The 20013-nt window shown below is 39.8% G+C and overlaps 1 protein-coding gene across 1 annotated transcript in view; it reads right to left on the minus strand.

The window, feature by feature from the left end:
• The window catches only part of TSPAN8 (tetraspanin 8), a 44425-nt gene extending 27627 nt beyond the window's left edge, over nt 1–16798 (minus strand). Inside the window, exons 1-2 of the mRNA XM_055394418.2 lie at nt 16739–16798; nt 1032–1094 (exon numbers count right to left, since the gene is read on the minus strand). Of these exons, the coding sequence (XP_055250393.1) occupies nt 1032–1094; nt 16739–16798 (123 nt within the window). The remainder of the gene's footprint in view (nt 1–1031; nt 1095–16738) is intronic.
• Nucleotides 16799–20013: the final 3215 nt, after the last annotated feature.

Raw genomic sequence — 20013 nt, forward strand, 5'->3', positions numbered from 1 at the left:
CTGGAAGTAGAATATGTGAGCCTAAACAGTGGCAAGAATCCAGGTAACAGAGCACAAGGTAACTGCCCTGCAAGAGGTAAGAATCATAATCTCAAGGGTGGAACATCCCTGAGAAGAAGGGAGATGGGAGAAAGGAAGCAGGGAAGTCAGGAAATGGCGCCAGGCACCTGTGCTGACTAAAACTGACAGAACAACCCCACACACACACCCTCCCCCCCATCCCCACACTCTTTCCACACTGTGACACTGTGGTACGAACAGAAACCATGTGTATGGAAATCAAAGACTAGAGCTAGAATTAACTGTATGAACTAAACTTCCTCCAGACCTGCAGAAATCCTGATAAGTGTTTTGGCAGCCATGGAATGGCATGTGGTGGGAGGAATGGGATCCTGCTAATCTTATCTTGATGTCAGGAAGTCGGACATCACCAGTCACTGCTGAGTTACATGGTTATGACCAGCCTTTTACTGTTACAAGGGATTACCCTCAACACCAGCTGCCCCAAGTCATTACATCTTTGAATTTTGCTGCCTTTAAAAGAGTTAAAAAAAGAAAGAAAACAGATTCGAGTAATTCTTCTCCAAGAGAACATCTTACCATCTTTCCTTTTAGAGCACCACCTCACCCTGAGAATCAGCCATATTAATTGTCAATATCTTGTACAAAAATTTCTCTTGGTTGGAAAGGCAAAGCAGTCTATACCCTGCAGATAATTTCAGGCTATACTTTAACAAATAACAAAGCAGGCAAATTTCTGCTTTGGCCCCTTGTCACCTCTACCTTCAATGCAATCTTCCTATTTGGGGAGTAACATCTTCTCCATTCTCCTGAAAGACTCATTAATGCCTAACACAGTGCCAGGCACAGAGTGAGTAACCTTGACTAATTAAATTATAAAATCACTTAGCACAAATAATTATGTGAGGCAATTAGGAAATGCTATAAAAACATTTTATTACTACTATTATTACTCTCATCGCTATAAGAGAAATAAACTACTTTGTCAGTGGAATAACACATTTATTTACCTCTTGACCAATTTTCCCTGCTCGTATCGAAATAGCTACGGAAAGGATAATGGCACCACATAGCTGCAGAAAAAAGGGAAAAAAATGTTAGAGTGTGCCCAAGATAAACTAAAACTCTAATTCCATACAACCCTAGCCATCTGATTACAATGGTTTATCATTAATTCTACCATTATAACCTAAAAGACATAAATGAGGAATATTCATGTATGTTCCACTATAGTTGGAAAGTTTGATAAGAATAATGTTTCCCATCCACAGTCATTCACAGGTCTAGGACAAGAAGTCATCTTCACTATGGGGGACAGGAAAGATAGTTTTCCATATTTCAACTCTGATTTTGCTAGATTTTTAGCATGCAAAGGGCTTCCAGGTGGCGCAGTGGTAAAAAATCCATCTGCCAATGCAGTAGACACAAGAGACGTGGGCTCAATCCCTGGGTCAAAAAAGATCCCCTGGAGTAGGAAATGGTAACCCACTCCAGTATTCTTGCCTGGAAAATTCCATGGACAGAGGAGCCTGGTGGACTAGAGTCCATGGGGTCACAGAGAGTCAGACACAACTGAGCACACACATGCACACTCACATACAAAAGTTATGTCATAACAATTTTAAGAAAAAATATCCTTATCGGGCCTCTGGGCTTGTCTCTCAGAAGCTGTTTTAGACCTAAAAGGAAGGGTGTAACTGATAATCAAAAAACATTCCTACAAGATTCAAGTCAGATCCACAGGCAACAGTAGAACATTTGACAAAATTTGCAGTTAAGCAACAACAGTTTACAACACTTTTTGTACCCAAACAAACTCTTAAAAATAAGCTCTTTTAGGTAGTAAAGCTTACCCAGAGAAGAGAAACGATGAGGAACAGTATTTAAAGTCTTAAGTTCCTGTAATGACCGTACCAGATTATTTAATTTGGACCAAGGCCAACACATAAAATGTGAAACACATTTTACTTTAGTGTAAGAAAAAACCTTGCCTTTTAGGTTTAGCTTTTTGTTTTATTTGTTTATGATATAGATGTTGTAGCCTTAAAAAGAAATCAAAGATCTATTATTAGACAGAGATGTTGAGAACAAGCTTGGCAAGCGACAGACACAGCAGTAGACCTTAGAGGAGTTTCCAGACTCTTCTGGCCTCAGGGTGCTTTGACAAAGAAATGTCTGAGTCCTCCAAACCCCATGACCTGGTAGCATCATTGCTTTCATGCATGCTTGGGCCATATGCTCCAAACCCCCAAAGAGCTGTTTCACTTAATGGCTTCTCATTACATTTGGTGAAGCAGACTCAGGGTTTTGTGAAAGCAATAGAAAGCGCAATGAGTGGCTAAACCTATGCTCCCTGATAGATCTCAAAAACCATCTAGATTAAAATATTTCATTTCAATAAAGGAACAGGAATCTCCCAAGAGATAACTGTCACATGGCGAAAATCCAGCACCACTCCAAATTTAGCCCTGCCCTTACTGCAAAACAGCAAACACAATGGAGAACCAAAGCTTTCCACCAAAGAGCTCTTTGCCAGAGCACCGAGTAACCCTTGCAAGTTAATTATCTTATAGGTGTACACACACACACACTGTAAAACACAAGACACTGAAAAACAGATTTAGAGTCTGAAAATCCTGCTTACTTCTTGTCCTTCTTTCTGCTAAATCCTAATTTCATTTGCAGATGGAGATCAATGCTCATTTTAGTGGTTCTTGTTAATAAATAAATCTGTAAGAATTTATATTAAATGATAATGAGACCCTCTGGGATTTTTAGTAATTTTATAACAGTTGGATTTTTATTTGTTATTTCAGTTTGTTGACTGACATTTTTCTTTCTTTCTCTTTATCTCCCTTTCACAGGTAGATTTACATTGTCTTAATAGTCACCCTGACTTTCAGCTTTAACTGAAAATAACATTAATTATATGAATAGTCATTATGATTATATTTACTTGACTTTTTAATGAAATTATGCATGAGACAAATTTAAGAACTGCATGATCTATTAATTAAATTAATGAAATGTAACTTTTATATCAAGAACAATCAATCTAGAGTCATGATTGATACTAACTTGTTTTATCCCAATTGTTGTAACACTGACCTTCATAATGGTTCTTGGAGCCCTTTCTCCAGTTTGACTTTAAGCATTAACTCTTGATCTTTTTATAATGTCTTAAATAATTTGAAGTATGAATTAAAAAATAAGCATCCAGGTCTGTCTTCCTCTCTGTTGTTAAGGTTGTAAAAGGAAATGAGGTGATATGTTGGGCCCCCAGGCCTCTGCAGTGGACACTGAGGAACTTACTAGGCCTTCTTCACCCACTTCACCACCCTTTTTGGTTTCTCTTTGAAGAAAGTCATTTTTGTTGCCACTCAGCTCTCCTGAGACATCTTTCTTTTTATGAAATTAGGATCCAGTTGGTCTGAACCAGCATTCTACGAAATTAGGTAATTGACACTTGCTAATCAATCCTGGGTGTTCACTGGAAGGACTGATGCTAAAGCTGAAACTGCAATACGTTGGCCCCCTCATGCGACAAGTTGACTCACTGGAAAAGACTCTGATGCTCGGAAAGGTTGGGGGCGGGAGGAGAAGGGGACGACAGAGAATGAGATGGCTGGATGGCATCACCGACTCTGTGGACATGAGTTTGAGTGAACTCCGGGAGTTGGTGATGGACAGGGAGGCCTGGCGTGCTGTGATTCATGGGGTCGTGGAGAGTCGGACACGACTGAGCGACTGAACTGAACTGAATGGGCTGCCATCTATGGGGTCACACGACTGAAGTGACTTAGTAGCAGCAGCAGCAATGAGTATACTATGGACTGAGTTATGTGCCCCCTAACTTTCTATGTTGAAACCTTAATACCCAATGTGACTATATTTGGAGTATGTACCCAAAGTGGGCTTCCCTGGTGGCTCAGAGGTTAAAGCGTCTGCCTGCAATGTGGGAGACCTGGGTTCGATCCCTGGGTCGGGAAGATTCCCTGGAGAAGGAAATGGCAACCCACTCCAGTATTCTTGCCTGGAAAATCTTGTGGACGGAGGAGCCTGGTAGGCTACAGTCCACAGGGTCACAAAGAGTCAGACCCGACTGAGTGACTTCACTTCACTTCACCCAAAGTGGAGTGAGCACCTCCCTCTAGCCCCATAGATTCCTTGTCCCATGAGGTTGGAAAAGGATAAGAGTAGGGCTAAAATACTATCACATCAGATTCCAGTATTTTTAAATTAAAAAACAATTTGATTGTTGAATTGGGAAAATACCACTAATTGAATTATTATTGTGTGTCAGTCCTTAGTCACAAGCTTTCATAAACTAGATTAGTTAATCTTCACCATTGATCCTAGCACATAAAATCACCATCATTGAACAAGTACAGAGACTGAGGCAAAGAAAAGTCAAGGAACATAGGTCTTTACAACTGTTGCTCTTACACAAGATACCTCATCTAGAGATGGTAGGTCCCACCACTATGCTGATGGGAAGAACAAGGCCTTTTCAGGGAAGTTAGAAACATCTAACTGAAATCCATAACATAAGAAAGACTCATTATCAGGAAAACAGGCCACAAAGCAATGTAGATTCAGGATTTGCATCTCAGTCTGTTCAGTTCAGTTCAGTTGATTTCAGTTGCTCAGTTGTGTCCGACTCTCAGCGACCCCATGAACCACAGCACGCAAGGCCTCCCTGTCCATCACCAACTCCCGGAGTTCACTCAAACACATGTCCATTGAGTCGGTGATGCCATCCAGCCATCTCATTCTCTGTCGTCCCCTTCTCCTCTTACCCACAATCGCTCCCAAAATCAGAGTCTTTACCAGTGAGTCAACTCGTCGCATCAGGTGGCCAAAGTATTGCAGTTTCAGCTTTAGCGTAAGTCCTTCCAATGAACACCCAGGATTGATCTCCTCCAGAATGGACTGGTTGGATCTCCTTGCAGTCCAAGGGACTCTCAAGAGTCTTCTCCAGCACCACAGTTCAAAAGCATCGATTCTTCGGCAATCAGCTTTCTTCACAGTCCAACTCTCACATCCATACATGACCATGGGAAAAACTGCATCCTTGACTAGACGGACCTTGGTTGGCAAAGTAATGTCTCTGCTTTTTAATATGCTATCTAGGCTGGTCATAACTTTCCTTCCAAGGAGTAAACGTCTTTTAATTTCATGGCTGCAATCAGCATCTGCAGTGATTTTGGAGCCCAAAAAAATAAAGTCTGACACAGTTTCCACTGTTTCCCCATCTATTTCCCATGAAGTGATGGGACCAGATGCCATGACCTTCATTTTCTGAATGTTGAGCTTCAAGCCAACCTTTTCACTCTCCTCTTTCACTTTCATTAGGAGGCCTTTGAGTTCCTCTTCACTTTCTGCCATAAGGGTGGTGTCATCTGCATATCTGAGGTTATTGATATTTCTCCTGGCATCTTGATTCCAGCTTGTGCTTCTTCCAGCCCAGCATGCCTCATGATGTACTCTGCATATAAGTTAAATAAGCAGGGTGACAATATACAGCCTTGATGCACTCCTTTTCCTATTTGGACCCAGTCTGTTGTTCCATGTCCAGTTCTGACTGTTGCTTCCCAACCTGCATACAGGTCTCTCAAGAGGCAGGTCAGGTGGTCTGGTATTCCGATCTCTTTCACAATGTTCCACAGTTTATTGTGATCGACACAGTCAAAGGCCTTGGCATAGTCAATGAAGCAGAAATAGATGTTTTTCTGGAACTCTATTGCTTTCTCCATAATCCAGCAGATGTTGGCAATTTGATCTCTTGTGCCTCTGCCTTTTCTAAAACCTGTTTGAACATCTGGACGTTCACGATTCATATATTGCTGAAGCCTAGCTTGGAGAATTTTGAGCATGACTTTACTAGCGTGTGAGATGAGTGCAATTGTGTGGTAGTTTGAGCATTCTTTGGCATTCCCTTTCTTTGGGATTGGAATGAAGACTAACCTTTTCCAGTCCTGTGACCACTGCTGAGTTTTCCAAATTTGCTGGCATATTGAGTGCAGCACTTTCACAGCATCATCTTTCAGGATTTGAAATAGCTCAATTGGAATTCCATCACCTCCACTAGCTTTGTTCGTCGTGATACTCTCTAAGGCCCACTTGACTTCACATTCCAAGATGTCTGGTTCCAGGTGAGTGATCACGCCATCGTGATTATCTTCGTCGTGAAGATCTTTTTTGTACAGTTCTTCTGTGTATTCTTGCCACCTCTTCTTAATATCTTCTGCTTCTGTTAGGTCCATACCACTTCTGTCCTTTATCGAGCCCATATTTGCATGAAATGTTCCCTTGATATCTCTAATTTTCTTGAAAAGATCTCTTGTTTTTCCTACTCTGTTGTTTTCCTCTATTTCTTTGCATTGATCGCTGAGGAAGGCTTTCTTATCTCTCCTTGCTATTCTTTGGAACTCTGCATTCAGATGCTTATATCTTTCCTTTCCTCCTTTCCTTTTCGCTTCTCTTCTTTTCACAGCTATTTGTAAGGCCTCCTCAGACAGCCATTTTGCTTGTTTGCATTTCTTTTCCATGGGGATGGTCTTGGTCCCTGTCTCCTGTACAATGTCATGAACCTCCGTCCAGAGTTCATCAGCCACTCTATCTATCAGATCTAGACCCTTAAATCTATTTCTTACTTCCACTGTATAATCATAAGGGATTTGATTTAGGTCATATCTGAATGGTCTAGTGGTTTTCCCTACTCTCTTCAATTTCAGTCTGAATTTGCCTTAAGGAGTTCACGATCTGAGCCACAGTCAGCTCCCAGTCTTATTTTTGCTAACTGTATAGAGCTTCTCCATCTTTGGCTGCAAAGAATATAATCAATCTGATTTCGATGTTGACCATCTTGATGTCCATGTGCAGAGTCTTCTCCTGTGTTGTTGGAAGAGGGTGTTTGCTATGACCAGTGCGTTCTCTTGGCAAAACTCTATTAGCCTTTGCCCTGCTTCATTTCATGCTCCAAGGCCAAATTTGCCAGTTACTCCAGGTGTTTCTTGACTTCCTACTTTTGCATTCCAGTCCCCTATAATGAAAAGGACATCTTTCTTGGGTGTTAGTTCTAAAAGGTCTTGTAGGTCTTCATAGAACTGTTCAACTTCGGCTTCTTCAGCATTACTGGTTGGGGCATAAACTTGGATTACTGTAATATTGAATGGTTTGCCTTGGAAACGAACAGAAATCATTCTGTCATTTTTAAGATTGCATCCAAGTACTGCATTTCGGACTCTTTTGTTGACCATGATGGCTACTCCATTTCTTCTAAGGATTCCTGCCCAAAGTAGTAGATATAATGGTCATCTGAGTTAAATTCATCCATTCCAGTCCATTTTAGTTCACTGATTCCTAGAATGTCGACGTTCACTCTTGCCATCTCCTGTTTGACCACTTCCAATTTGCCTTGATTCATGGACCTAACATTCCAGGTTCCTATGCAATATTGCTCTTTACAGCATCTGACCTTGCTTCTAGCATCAGTCACATCCACAACTGGGTATTTGTTTTTCTTTGGCTCAGTCTGTTAGTTTCTTCAAAATCCACTTTCTTTCCATTCTTCTAATTTATGATAAAAGAATTTCTGCCTTATCATAATTCTTGCCATCTTATTTCTTCTTCTGTTTCAAAATCCAACATTGAAATTTATTTCTCACTATGCAGAGTGGTTTCATATTGCTTTCTCATAAAAATCCCTATACAATGATGGCTGAAATATCTGTTTCTTAAACATTTATTCAGCATTATTCTGAGTTCCTTGTATGTAATGAACCCATCTAAACTTCACAAGAACCCATAAAGTTAAAACTATTACTATTCCCATTTTATATATAAGGAACTGTAAAGCTCAGAGAGGTTAACCAATTTCCCCAGAGTCACACAACTGGTGATGAAAATTGAGGTTCAACTCTTGACCTCTGGGCTCCAGGATCTTTGTCATTGTTATAGTTCCAAGTTAATTTCAGAGCAGTAGGCAACCATTATATTTACAAAGTTCACACATTTTCATCATGGTCAAGTTTTAACTTGGGGGACTTCATCAATCAGAATAAAATATAATCGCGCCTTATTTTTCAGGGATCTCATAGTTATGTCTACTCTGCTTTGTTGTGTTTAGTTACTAGTCATGACTGACTCTTTGAGACCCCATGGCCTGTAGCCCACCAGTCTTCTCTGTCCATGGGATTTCCCAGGCAAGAATACTGGAGTGGGTTACCATTTCCTTTTCCAGGGGATCTTCCCAACACAAGGATCTAACCTGCATCTCCTGCATTGGCAGGCAGATTCTTTGCAACTGAGCCACCAGAAGCCCCTGCTCTGCTTTAACTGTTTTAATTGCTCTCAGCACATCCAATCTAGAGGCCCAGGTACCATAAAAAAATACAGCGATGACATTGAAATGTTGGTTTCTGAACTCTCTCAATTCCTGACATCCTTCTGCTCTCTTAAAAAATTTTCATGTGTCAACTTCCTTGAGCTGCTAACACATTTGGTTTTACAACCTGGCTCCTTCTCCTCACCTTCCCCCATTTGGGTTTAGTAAAGTTACTTCTCTCTGCTTTCTTTCATGAAAAGCTGGCCTTTACACAATCTCTGCCTCTGGCAATGATTTCACCATATCTGTGTGCTGCAGGCCCTGTGTTCCATGCTCATTGTCATTATCACTCTTTAGTCACTAAGTCGTGTCCAGCTCTTTTGTGACCTTGTGGACTACAACCTGCTAGGTTTCTTCTGCACCAGACCCCTAAGATACTCCAAGCATCCAAAGCACTCCTAAGCCAGACTTATCTAAGAGGACCATAAGAAAATGTGGGCGGTTTATCTGTTTCAACACAATAGGAGAAATAGGTTTTATACCTATGATTCTACCATATTCTCTACCATACCTCTCATTCACTCTAATTTGCATCAAACTCTAGCATGAGTGATTAAAAATCATTTTTAGTTTCACTTATTTTTCTTCAATTATTTATTCTAACCAATAGAAATCACTGCCTACTTACGTGACATATCTCAAGTTCTCTCACAAAAGAAAGTGGTATGTTAGCTTAAATGACCATATGCATATCTTGGAGATATTTCAACATCTGGCCCTGCTTTACAAAGGCTTAGCTTCTAGAAAGTTACACCAGAAAAAAATGAATTTGAAAACACAAGGTCATGGATATCTACTAGAAAACCACATCAGTAGGACTGTAAAATATTTGCTTAAGTAAACATTAGAAATGTGACAAATTGCTAATTTCCTATGAAGGATTATAAAACTCCAGCTGAGAACTCTGGGTTGGGAGTACAGGGGAGAATAGAATAGGAATAGTTCCCTAACCTCACCGATTCCTCCTGCTCTAAGTTTTGAATGAAAATATTGATGTCACCTGTTGGCTGAGAAGTTATTATCAGCCTTTATGACTGTTGGGAAGATCCCCTGGAGAAGGGAAAGTCTACCCACTCCAGTATTCTGGCCTGAAGAATTCCATGGACTACAGTCCATGAGGTCAAAAAGAGTCGGGCATGACTGAGCGACTTTCACTTTCACTTTTCATGACTGTTGCTCTTACTCAAGATAACTAAAGACTGTAAATCCCACCACTATGCTGATGGGAAGAACAAGGCCTTTTAAGGGAAGTTAGAAACATCTAACTGGTATACAGCCAGTTTAAGAAGTTAGCAAGATAAACAGAATAATCATAAAGAAAAGTAAGCACCTAATACAAACCAGGTATTAATGCAATAAAAATAAAGATAAAATTGAGAGGCTCAACAGATTGCTTTTCCTTTTTATGTAAAGTTTACGACATTTAAGGCCTCAGTGGATAATGTTTTCCATATCCCGTAGGTTTTAAGATTTTGTATTTTTGTTATCTTTCTGTAATGATGTTGTTTTTAAATGCCATGTACTCAGTGAGTGATATAAACACATTGCAAATTTCAGTTTTCTAATAAAAATTATTTTAATAATAAAAAAAGAAACATCTAACTGAAATCCATACCATCAGAAAGACTTGATTATCAGGAAAGCAGAGTTAGAGGTAAACATAAAATAATCACAGCTTTCCAGGAAAGCAGTGACAATGTTCGGGTACAGCATGTGCAGATGTCTGCAGCTCTCCTTGTATGCTCATCGTAAATTTATAATCCTGCAATTGTAACATATCCGTTTCCTAGACTGTCCTTTTCATTTCAGTTTAAAATTCAGATCTCTTTCAAATTCCTGATAAACAATTTAATGAAACTCTGACGTGTTATGTATTTATACTAGCCATCAAAATTTTGTATGTTGTTTTTATACAACAGGGATATATTTTGACTATTTTATAATTTGAGGATTGTTATTAGTTTGAAGATTCTGAGACATGTTATTAAAATAGAAGCATATTTATTAGCATATTTCTATTTCAGGTTGTTTAAATAGCCCATATATATTGTGCATTATAAAAAGACAATTGTTGCAGCTTTTTAAAAACAGGTATCAGGACTTCTTGGAGAAATAGCCAACTCCAGGTCTGGGGCAGGAAACAAGAAAGTGAGCCTGGAACATCTTATCATCTTAAATAGTGAAGAAGTTATCAAAGTTATTAGGGCCATGTAGAAAGGACTCAGGAGCCAAACTGAAAATGCTCCCATTGCCAAAAAGGGAATAAATTACACATCTATGAGGATAAGAATGGTGATAGTATTTGACTCTATTATTTTTTAAGGATATTTAAAAAACTACTTGCTTATTACTGCTGTATGATAACAGAAAATTAACTGATCATTTTGAAATCTGTTGAGTAAAAACATTTATGCTTCTTTCTTAAAAAATAAAAACTGGGCACTAATGTTAATAAATAAGTAAATGCTAAATCTCTCCTTGTTGAAAGTATTCCAGCTAATAAATGAAGGGAATGATAAATACAGGAAACCACCACTCCGAGATGCTTAATGTACTGACAGATTTAGGTTCTTAAGCACCAATAGCTACTAACATCACAAAAAGTGAGATAGTCAGACAGTATATATCTTTTGATGAAAGAACAAAATATCACTTATAAATTAGTTATCCCCATATACCCCAAATAATAACCTGAATCTGATCAAATTGCCAAAAGCAACTACTTAAGTTAGAGATAATATAGAAGAAGAGGGAACACGTTAAACTATATCATGGATAGTTTAGTTCAGTTCAGTCGCTCAGTCGTGTCCGACTCTTTGCGACCCCATGAATCACAGCACGCCGGGCCTCCCTGTCCATCACCAACTCCCGGAGTTCAATCAAACTCATGTCCATCGAGTCGGTGATGCCATCCAGCCATCTCATTCTCTGTCGTCCATGTCTCCTCCCACCCCCAATCCCTCCCAGCACAGACTCTTTTCCAGTGAGTCAACTCGTCACATGAGGTGGCCAAAGTATTGGAGTTTCAGCTTTAGCATCAGTCCTTCCAATGAACACCCAGGATTGATCTCCTCCAGAATGGACTGGTTGGACCTCCTTGCAGTCCAAGGGACTCTCAAGAGTCTTCTCCAGCACCACAGTTCAAAAGCATCAATTCTTCCGCGATCAGCTTTCTTCACAGTCCAACTCTCACATTCATACATGACCACGGGAAAAACAATAGCCTTGACTAGACGGACCTTAGTTGGCAAAGTAATGTCTCTGCTTTTTAATATGCTATCTAGGTTGGTCATAATTTTCCTTCCAAGGAGTAAGCGTCTTTTAATTTCCTGGCTACAATCAGCATCTGCAGTGATTTTGGAGCCCAAAAAAATAAAGTCTGACACAGTTTCCACTGTTTCCCCATCTATTTCCCATGAAATGATGGGACCAGATGCCGGGACCTTCGTTTTCTGAATGTTGAGCTTCAAGCCAACCTTTTCACTCTCCTCTTTCACTTTCATCAAGAGACTTTTGAGTTCCTCTTCACTTTCTGCCATAAGGGTGGTGTCATCTGCATATCTGAGGTTATTGATACTTCTCTCGGCAATCTTGATTCCAGCTTGTGCTTCTTCCAGCCCAGTGTTCCTCATGATGTACTCTGCATATAAGTTAAATAAGCAGAGTGACAATATACAACCTTGACGTACTCCTTTTCCTATTTGGAACCAGTCTGTTGTTCCATGTCCAGTTCTAACTGTTGCTTCCTGACCTGCATACAGGTTTCTCAAGAGGCAGGTCAGGTGGTCTGGGATTCCCATCTCTTTCACAATGTTCCACAGTTTATTGTGATCCACACAGTCAAAGGCTTTGGCATAGTCAATGAAGCAGAAATAGATGTTTTTCTGGAACTCTCTTGCTTTCTCCATGATCCAGTGGATGTTGGCAGTTTGATCTCTGGTGCCTCTGCCTTTTCTAAAACCTGCTTGAACATCTGGACGTTCACGATTCATATATTGCTGAAGCCTGGCTTGGAGAATTTTGAGCATGACTTTACTAGCGTGTGAGATGAGTGCAATTGTGCGGTAGTTTGAGCATTCTTTGGCATTGCCTTTCGTTGGGATTGGAATGAAGACTAACCTTTTCCAGTCCTGTGGCCACTGCTGAGTTTTCCAAATTTGCTGGCATATTGAGTGCAGCACTTTCACAGCATCATCTTTCAGGATTTGAAATAGCTCAATTGGAATTCCATCACCTCCACTAGCTTTGTTCGTCGTGATACTCTCTAAGGCCCACTTGACTTCACATTCCAAGATGTCTGGTTCCAGGTGAGTGATCACGCCATCGTGATTATCTTTGTCGTGAAGATCTTTTTTGTACAGTTCTTCTGTGTATTCTTGCCACCTCTTCTTAATATCTTCTGCTTCTGTTAGGTCCATACCACTTCTGTCCTTTATCGAGCCCATATACAAACAGGAAAATCCAGATCATGGAAAATATAAGACAAACCAAACATGAAACTATATAAAATTTCTGGGGGAGGAGTGGGGAGATGAACCTAGATGGAGAACCTAAAGAGGAAAACTGACATAAAAGATACATTAACCCATCACAGTGTTTGGACTTTGTTTGTATTCAAATTCAAAGAGGAACATTTGTGAGGCAGCTGGAAATCTGAATCTGGAATAGATACTTGATAAGCAATTTAAAAATTGTTATTGATTTAGTATGATGGTTGCATTTTTTAAAAAGAGAATTCTTTATCTTTTAGAGATATACATTAAAGTATTTACAGATGAAATGGTATATCCAGGATTTGCTTCAAAATAATATGCGGGGGCAGGGGGGAGAAGTATATGAGAATATCGATGGGGAAAGACTGACCATTGTTTCATGGCTCTTGGGCTTGGTTGATGGGATTGATTACCCTTTTCTATTTTGTGAATGTTTGAGATTCTCCATAATAAAAACAATGCCAACCAAAGCACATAGGCATTTCTTTGTTTATATTCTACTCTCAATGTTTAAACAATTTTAAATATTTCAAAGGGAAGAAATTGATCAGAACAAACTTCTAATATCTGGCATATATTCATGTGCCTCATTTAGTATTTGCAAAAGCAGCCCATTTTTCTAAAGAAAAGAGGAAGCACAAAGAACAAAACTTCTTTATTTTATTTATCTATCTTCTCGCTTATTTACTTTACCAATATATCACTTGTACTCATTAGGACTACTGACATTGAAAGTCATTCTGGGCAGTAAAACTGTAGGCATCTCAGTTCAGTTCAGTTCAGTCGCTCAGTCGTGTCCGACTCTCCGCGACCCCATGAATCACAGCACGCCAGGCCTCCCTGTCCATCACCAACTCCCGGAGTACACTCAAACTCATGTCCACAGAATCGGTGATGCCATCCAGCCATCTCATTCTCCGTCGTCCCCTTCTCCTCCCGCCCCCAACCTTTCCCAACATCAGAGTCTTTTCCAGTGAGTCAACTCGTCGCATGAGGTGGCCAAAGTATTGCAGTTTCAGCTTTAGCATCAGTCCCTCCAATGAACATCCAGGATTGATCTCCTCTAGAATGGACTGGTTGGATCTCCTTGCAGTATAAGGGACTCTCAAGAGTCTTCTCCAACACCACAGTTCAAAAGCATCGATTCTTCGGCGATCAGCTTTCTTCACAGTCCAACTCTCACATCCATACATGACCACGGGAAAAACCATTGCCTTGACTAGACGGACCTTCTACTTAAGTTTAATTAAGAATATTGTTATTTTAATAGGAAATAGAAATTTACCAACATGTAGATCAGTTCAGTTCAGTTCAGTCGCTCAGTCGTGTCCGACTCTTTGCCACCCCATGAATCACAGCACGCCAGGCCTCCCTGTCCATCACCAACTCCCGGAGTTCACTCAACTCATGTCCATCGAGTCGGTGATGCCATCCAGCCATCTCATTCTCTGTCGTCCCCTTCTCCTCCTGCCCCCAGTCCCTCCCAGCATCAGAGTCTTTTCCAGTAAGTCAACTCCCAGCTGCCTATTTACCAGGTGAAAAAACAAACAAAAAAAAAAAACCAAAAAACAGAACTTTCTTCTGCTTATACAGTATAAGTCATTTTTTACTATAGTACACAAAATAATTTTTTCATTTAAGCATTTTGGGCTATTTCTACTGACTTAAACAATCTTTAATGGCACCATTTATATTACAAATGACAACATCAATTTTCCAACATCCCAATCCATATCTCATTTTTCCATTTTTCAGTGTTAGATGCTGCTTATCAATCTGTTATTTCTGCAGTCAAATGATCTAATGCTCTACCACTGAGCTACACCCCCGCAATCTGTTATTTCTTAAGTCAGTAGACTTTCAAGAGAAATGTAAGTGTTGGCTAAAACACAGACATTATTGATTAAAAGATGAGGTAATAATACATCAAAATACTAGCTTTAAATTTCTGATTCAAAAGTAGTTCAGTTCAGTTCAGTCGCTCACTCGTGTCCGACTCTCCGCGACCCCATGAATTACAGCACGCCAGGCCTCCCTGTCCATCACCAACTCCCAGAGTACACTCAAACTCATGTCCACAGAGTTGGTGATGCCATCCAGCCATCTCATTCTCCGTCATCCCCTTCTCCTCCCGCCCCCAACCTTTCCCAGCATCAGAGTCTTTTCCAGTGAGTCAACTCGTCGCATGAGGTGGCCAAAGTATTGCAGTTTCAGCTTTAGCATCAGTCCCTCCAATGAACATCCAGGATTGATCTCCTTTAGAATGGACTGGTTGGATCTCCTTGCAGTATAAGGGACTCTCAAGAGTCTTCTCCAACACCACAGTTCAAAAGCATCAGTTCTTCGGCGATCAGCTTTCTTCACAGTCCAACTCTCACATTCATACATGACCACGGGAAAAACCATTGCCTTGACTAGACTGACCTTGGTTGGTAAAGTAATGTCTCTGCTTTTTAATATACTATCTAGGTTGGTCATAACTTTCCTTCCAAGGAGTAAGCGTCTTTTAATTTCATGGCTGCAATCAGCATCTGCAGTGATTTTGGAGCCCCAAAAAATAAAGTCTGACACTGTTTCCACTGTTTCCCCATCTATTTCCCATGAAGTGATGGGACCAGATGCCATGATCTTTGTTTTCTGAATGTTGAGCTTCAAGCCAACCTTTTCACTCTCCTCTTTCACTTTCTTTAAGAGGCTCTTTAGTTCCTCTTCACTTTCTGCCATAAGGGTAGTGTCATCTGCATATCTGAGGTTATTGATATTTCCCCCAGCAATCTTGATTCCAGCTTGTGCTTCTTCCAGCCCAGCGTTCCTCATGATGTACTCTGCATATAAGTTAAATAAGCAAGGTGACAATATACAGCCTTGACGTACACCTTTTCCTATTTGGAACCAGTCTGTTGTTCCATGTCCAGTTCTAACTGTTGCTTCCTGACCTGCATACAGGTTTCTCAAGAGGCAGGTCAGGTGGTCTGGGATTCCCATCTCTTTCACAATGTTCCACAGTTTATTGTGATCCACACAGTCAAAGGCTTTGGCATAGTCAATGAAGCAGAAATAGATGTTTTTCTGGAACTCTCTTGCTTTCTCCATGATCCAGCGGATGTTGGCAATTTGATCTCTGGTGCCTCTGCCTTTTCTAAAACCTGCTTGAACATCTGGGAGTTCACGGTTTACATATTGCTGAAGCCTGGCTTGGAGAATTTTGAGCATGACTTTACTAGCGTGTGAGATGAGTGCAATTGTGCGGTAGTTTGAGCATTCTTTGGCATTGCCTTTCTTTGGGATTGGAATGAAGACTGTAGTAGCTAGTTTAATCTTTCCATGATTAAATAATTTTATTGTTTCTCTCTCAAGTTTAGAATGACCATTGTGTCTTCTTTGGACCTTTGAAGATGATCCTCTTCTGATGTCTTTATACTCTACCATTCATTTCAAACCCAGGTGTAAAGCTTAGAATTATGGACTTGGGCTCCAGGTGGAATCAGATCAGATTTTTCACAGAGTCCTTAAACTAAGGACGACTGTGTGATATACAACTAAGAACTGTCCTTTAGTTAAGGAATATTTTTTTCCTCTGTGATTGTTTTATAAGAATACCAAAACACTTATGAAATGTTTATCCCCACAGAGCCTGAGGTGTACTTTTGGGGGTCATTGTCTCATTCTCAATTACTGAAATAACCAAAGAAAGAACAAGTTCAAACAAGTAAATGGAAAATATATTCTCCTCCTCCTCCTGCTATTTCTCTAGTGCAGTCTGTTCTCATTTATGCTATTTGTATCAAGATCTCCTTTCTTGCATAAAATTGATAATTATAAGAAAAACACTTACCCAGAACACAAAGTTGAAGATAAACATAGAACATTTTATACAGACGTTTACACCTGCCATGTTGCAAAAGGATCAGGAATCCTGATACTGTGAGTTTAACTGTTTCTTCTAGGATTGTTGATGGCTCTGGAGTAATTTGCCTGCAGAGATTTCTGCACTCACAGCTTCAGAGCAAAAATAGAAAGCAAAGAAGTGGAGGGAGGAGAGTGATAATCTGGTTATTAAAGTGGATTAAAAAAAAAAAAACTCACACATTCAAATATCACAAGGACTATCTCTAGGCAGGTGTGTTCTTTTGCTTGCCATGGCTCCTGGGGTATTGTGTCAGAATATTTATGATCCTTTCTCCAAAACTGCCTCTCCTAAAGTAACTACTAGGTTAAGAGAGAGGGGCTAGAGCAGGGAGAGAAGGGCACAGCAGTGATACAACATTGTTGGATTCAGATAACACAACCTGACTTCCCCTGCCTCTACTTTCACTACAGGGAAATAAGATTGTTTTGCCCTGAGATAAAGGGACATTGTGTGTCACCTCATTTTTACACTGCCTTTTAAGAGTACAAAACATGTTCTCGATGCAACAAAATGCATTTAGAAATCTGCAAAGTCTTCAGGCTTAGCTACAGTAAACCTTTATCCTTAACCCCAGAAGAGTGAGAACAACCATTACCTAGACCTGCCTTCCAAAGCTTCGAAATTTAATTCAAAACAATTCCATGAAGTTGCCTTAAATGAATTGCAGCTATAGGAAGTGGGGAGGGAGAAGCTGCCCTGTCCATCCTAAGACTGCTCAGCTTTTTAATTTTTATTTCTTTATGAAGTAAAAGGGAAAAAGTTCTCAAGAGTTACTCTCTGTCACTACTGTGGTCATTTTCCAACATGTAGCCATTCTGATAGCTCAGTTGGTTTTAAAGGTGGGCACTGTACTTCTCTTCCTCTGAAAAACTGTATCTAACAACACTTCTCTCCACTAACTCAGTTTCTGTATACCCTGGGCCTCTTGAACAGAAAACTGAGAATAAGAAAGCTGTCATAGTTCAGTGATCATAGATTGTACAATTTGTTTCCAGTACTAATAAAAGGCAGCTGTCACAGGTAAAGGTAAAATTGCCTGCCCTAATCAGGGAGGTGTAGACTGCTTTTGTGTAAACAGTTTGGGTCATGCTAATTTCCACATCCTGCTTCTAAAGGGGAGTTCTTTTCTCCCCAATCAAAAAACTCTATACTTCAAAAGATTGTTGGGGAAAATTATTCCTTTAAATCTTTGTGAAGTTCTATACAATAAACAAGCATGGACTTCTTAAAAATTTGATGAGTTAAAAGAATATTTTTCTAATTTTTCAATAACATACAAAGATGCCTTTGAAAAATCCCATTCCCTAAATATTAAATTTTAATATAATAGTGGCAATAATATTTGGAGTTAAGGCCAAATTTAGGGTTACTTAAAAAATAATGAAGGCTTCCCAGGTGTGCCAGTAGTAAAGAATCTGGCTGCCAATGCAGGAGATGCAAGAGATGTGGGTTCAGTCCCTGGGTTGGGAAGATCCCCTGGAGGAGGAAATAGCAACCCACTTCAGTATTTTTGCCTGAGAAATCCCATGGACAGAGGGGCCTGGCAGGCTACGGTACATGAGGTTACATAGAGTAGGACGTGACTGAGCACACACACACAAAAATACTGGCTTAACATTTGAATAATCACGAAATTATTGGTGTCCTGAGCTGTTTTCTCCTAGAAAATAAAAATAATTTCACAAACTTCTACTGATATACTAATATATACAGAATGATTCATGGCTGAAAGAAGAGAGTTGTTGACTGAATGAAAAACAAATGGATTTATAGTCCTAGAAATGATTATCTATCATTTAGAGGTAAAATCAAAAGAAATGTATAGATTAAAATGGTGTTTTGTTGACAAGAATGTATTGAGAGTACCTATCAAATTTCAGTTTGAAATAGATTTTTCTGTAGATGCTGAATCTCCTTTAATATATATATGTAATTATAGGCTTTGGTTAAATTACTATTTGACCCGGAAACAAAAAGAAAATTTATGAGTGTGTGTTTACAGGAAAATTACTGTGTAATAGAATCCGCAGTCCCAATACAAAGTCTATATGAAATAGCCCACTGTTCCTGTCTTAGTAAATTTTATAATCACCAACATTTGCCCAGGCCAAATGCTAAACAGTCATTTTGTATTTCTCTTTTTTGCCTCATATCCAATCATTTCCCATAGTTTACTGAGCTCCTAAATTGCCTTCAAACCTGTTTCTTACTTCTCATCCTTTGCCACTATCATTCAACTTTTTATCATCTCTTACTTGAGACATTTCAATAAAATCATAATTTGTTTTCCTACCAGTCTCATCCTTCTCCTATCTGTCTTAGCATGACAGAATTTTCTCTCTTGTCTTTCCATAATTCCCTTTGTAAAATACTTATTGCCATGTACTTCCCCTGATTAAAAACCATTCTAAGGATGGCTTCCTGTTACCTACAGAATAAATTTCAGACTTCACAGAATGAGACTTAAAACATCTCCCAGAACTTTCTCCTGCTTCTCTCTCCCTAAGTAACCTCCACTCTTAGACTCCATAACCTGAGAATTATTTCACAGGCCTAGAATATACCTGGGGATTTTATGCCTTTGTGCATGTTGTTCCTTCTGCCTGGAATATTCTTTCCTACCTCCTCTACTTGGTGAGGCCTTCCCTGATGGCTCAGATAGTAAAGAATCTGCCTGCAATGCAGGAGATTCAGGTTGGATCCCTGGATCAGGAAGATCCCCTGGAGGAGGGATGGCAACCCAATCCAGTATTCTTGTCTGGAGAATCCCCATGGACAGAGGAGACTAGTGGGCTACAGTCCATGGGGCCACAAAAGATTCAGACACGACTGAAGCAACAGCTTGCAGCAGGCCCTACTTGGTGAGTTATTGCAACCACCTCTTGGTGCTCAAATGGCATTTCACCTGTGGAAACCTTCTCTTCTTTATCCACTGCCCCTACTCTGGGAAGACCTCTTTGCTTCTCAGTTATGGCACTAAAATTTGAATAAATCTTTAGTCTAAAATCACTATACTAAAAAGATAAAATAAAATCACTATACTTTATAACACTGATTTTTATGCATGAATGGCCAATAACCTGACTTATTTATCTCTATGCCCACAGCAACTAGCATGGAAAATAAAGGGATATGCGATTACAGCCAAGACTTCTAGAAAGTTCAACTGGGACTCCTTCATAAATTTCAAAGGAACTAAC

Source organism: Moschus berezovskii, chromosome 6, assembly GCF_049115385.1.
Source record: "Moschus berezovskii isolate FMDL1 chromosome 6, NW_MosBer_1.0, whole genome shotgun sequence".
NCBI lineage: Eukaryota > Metazoa > Chordata > Mammalia > Artiodactyla > Moschidae > Moschus > Moschus berezovskii.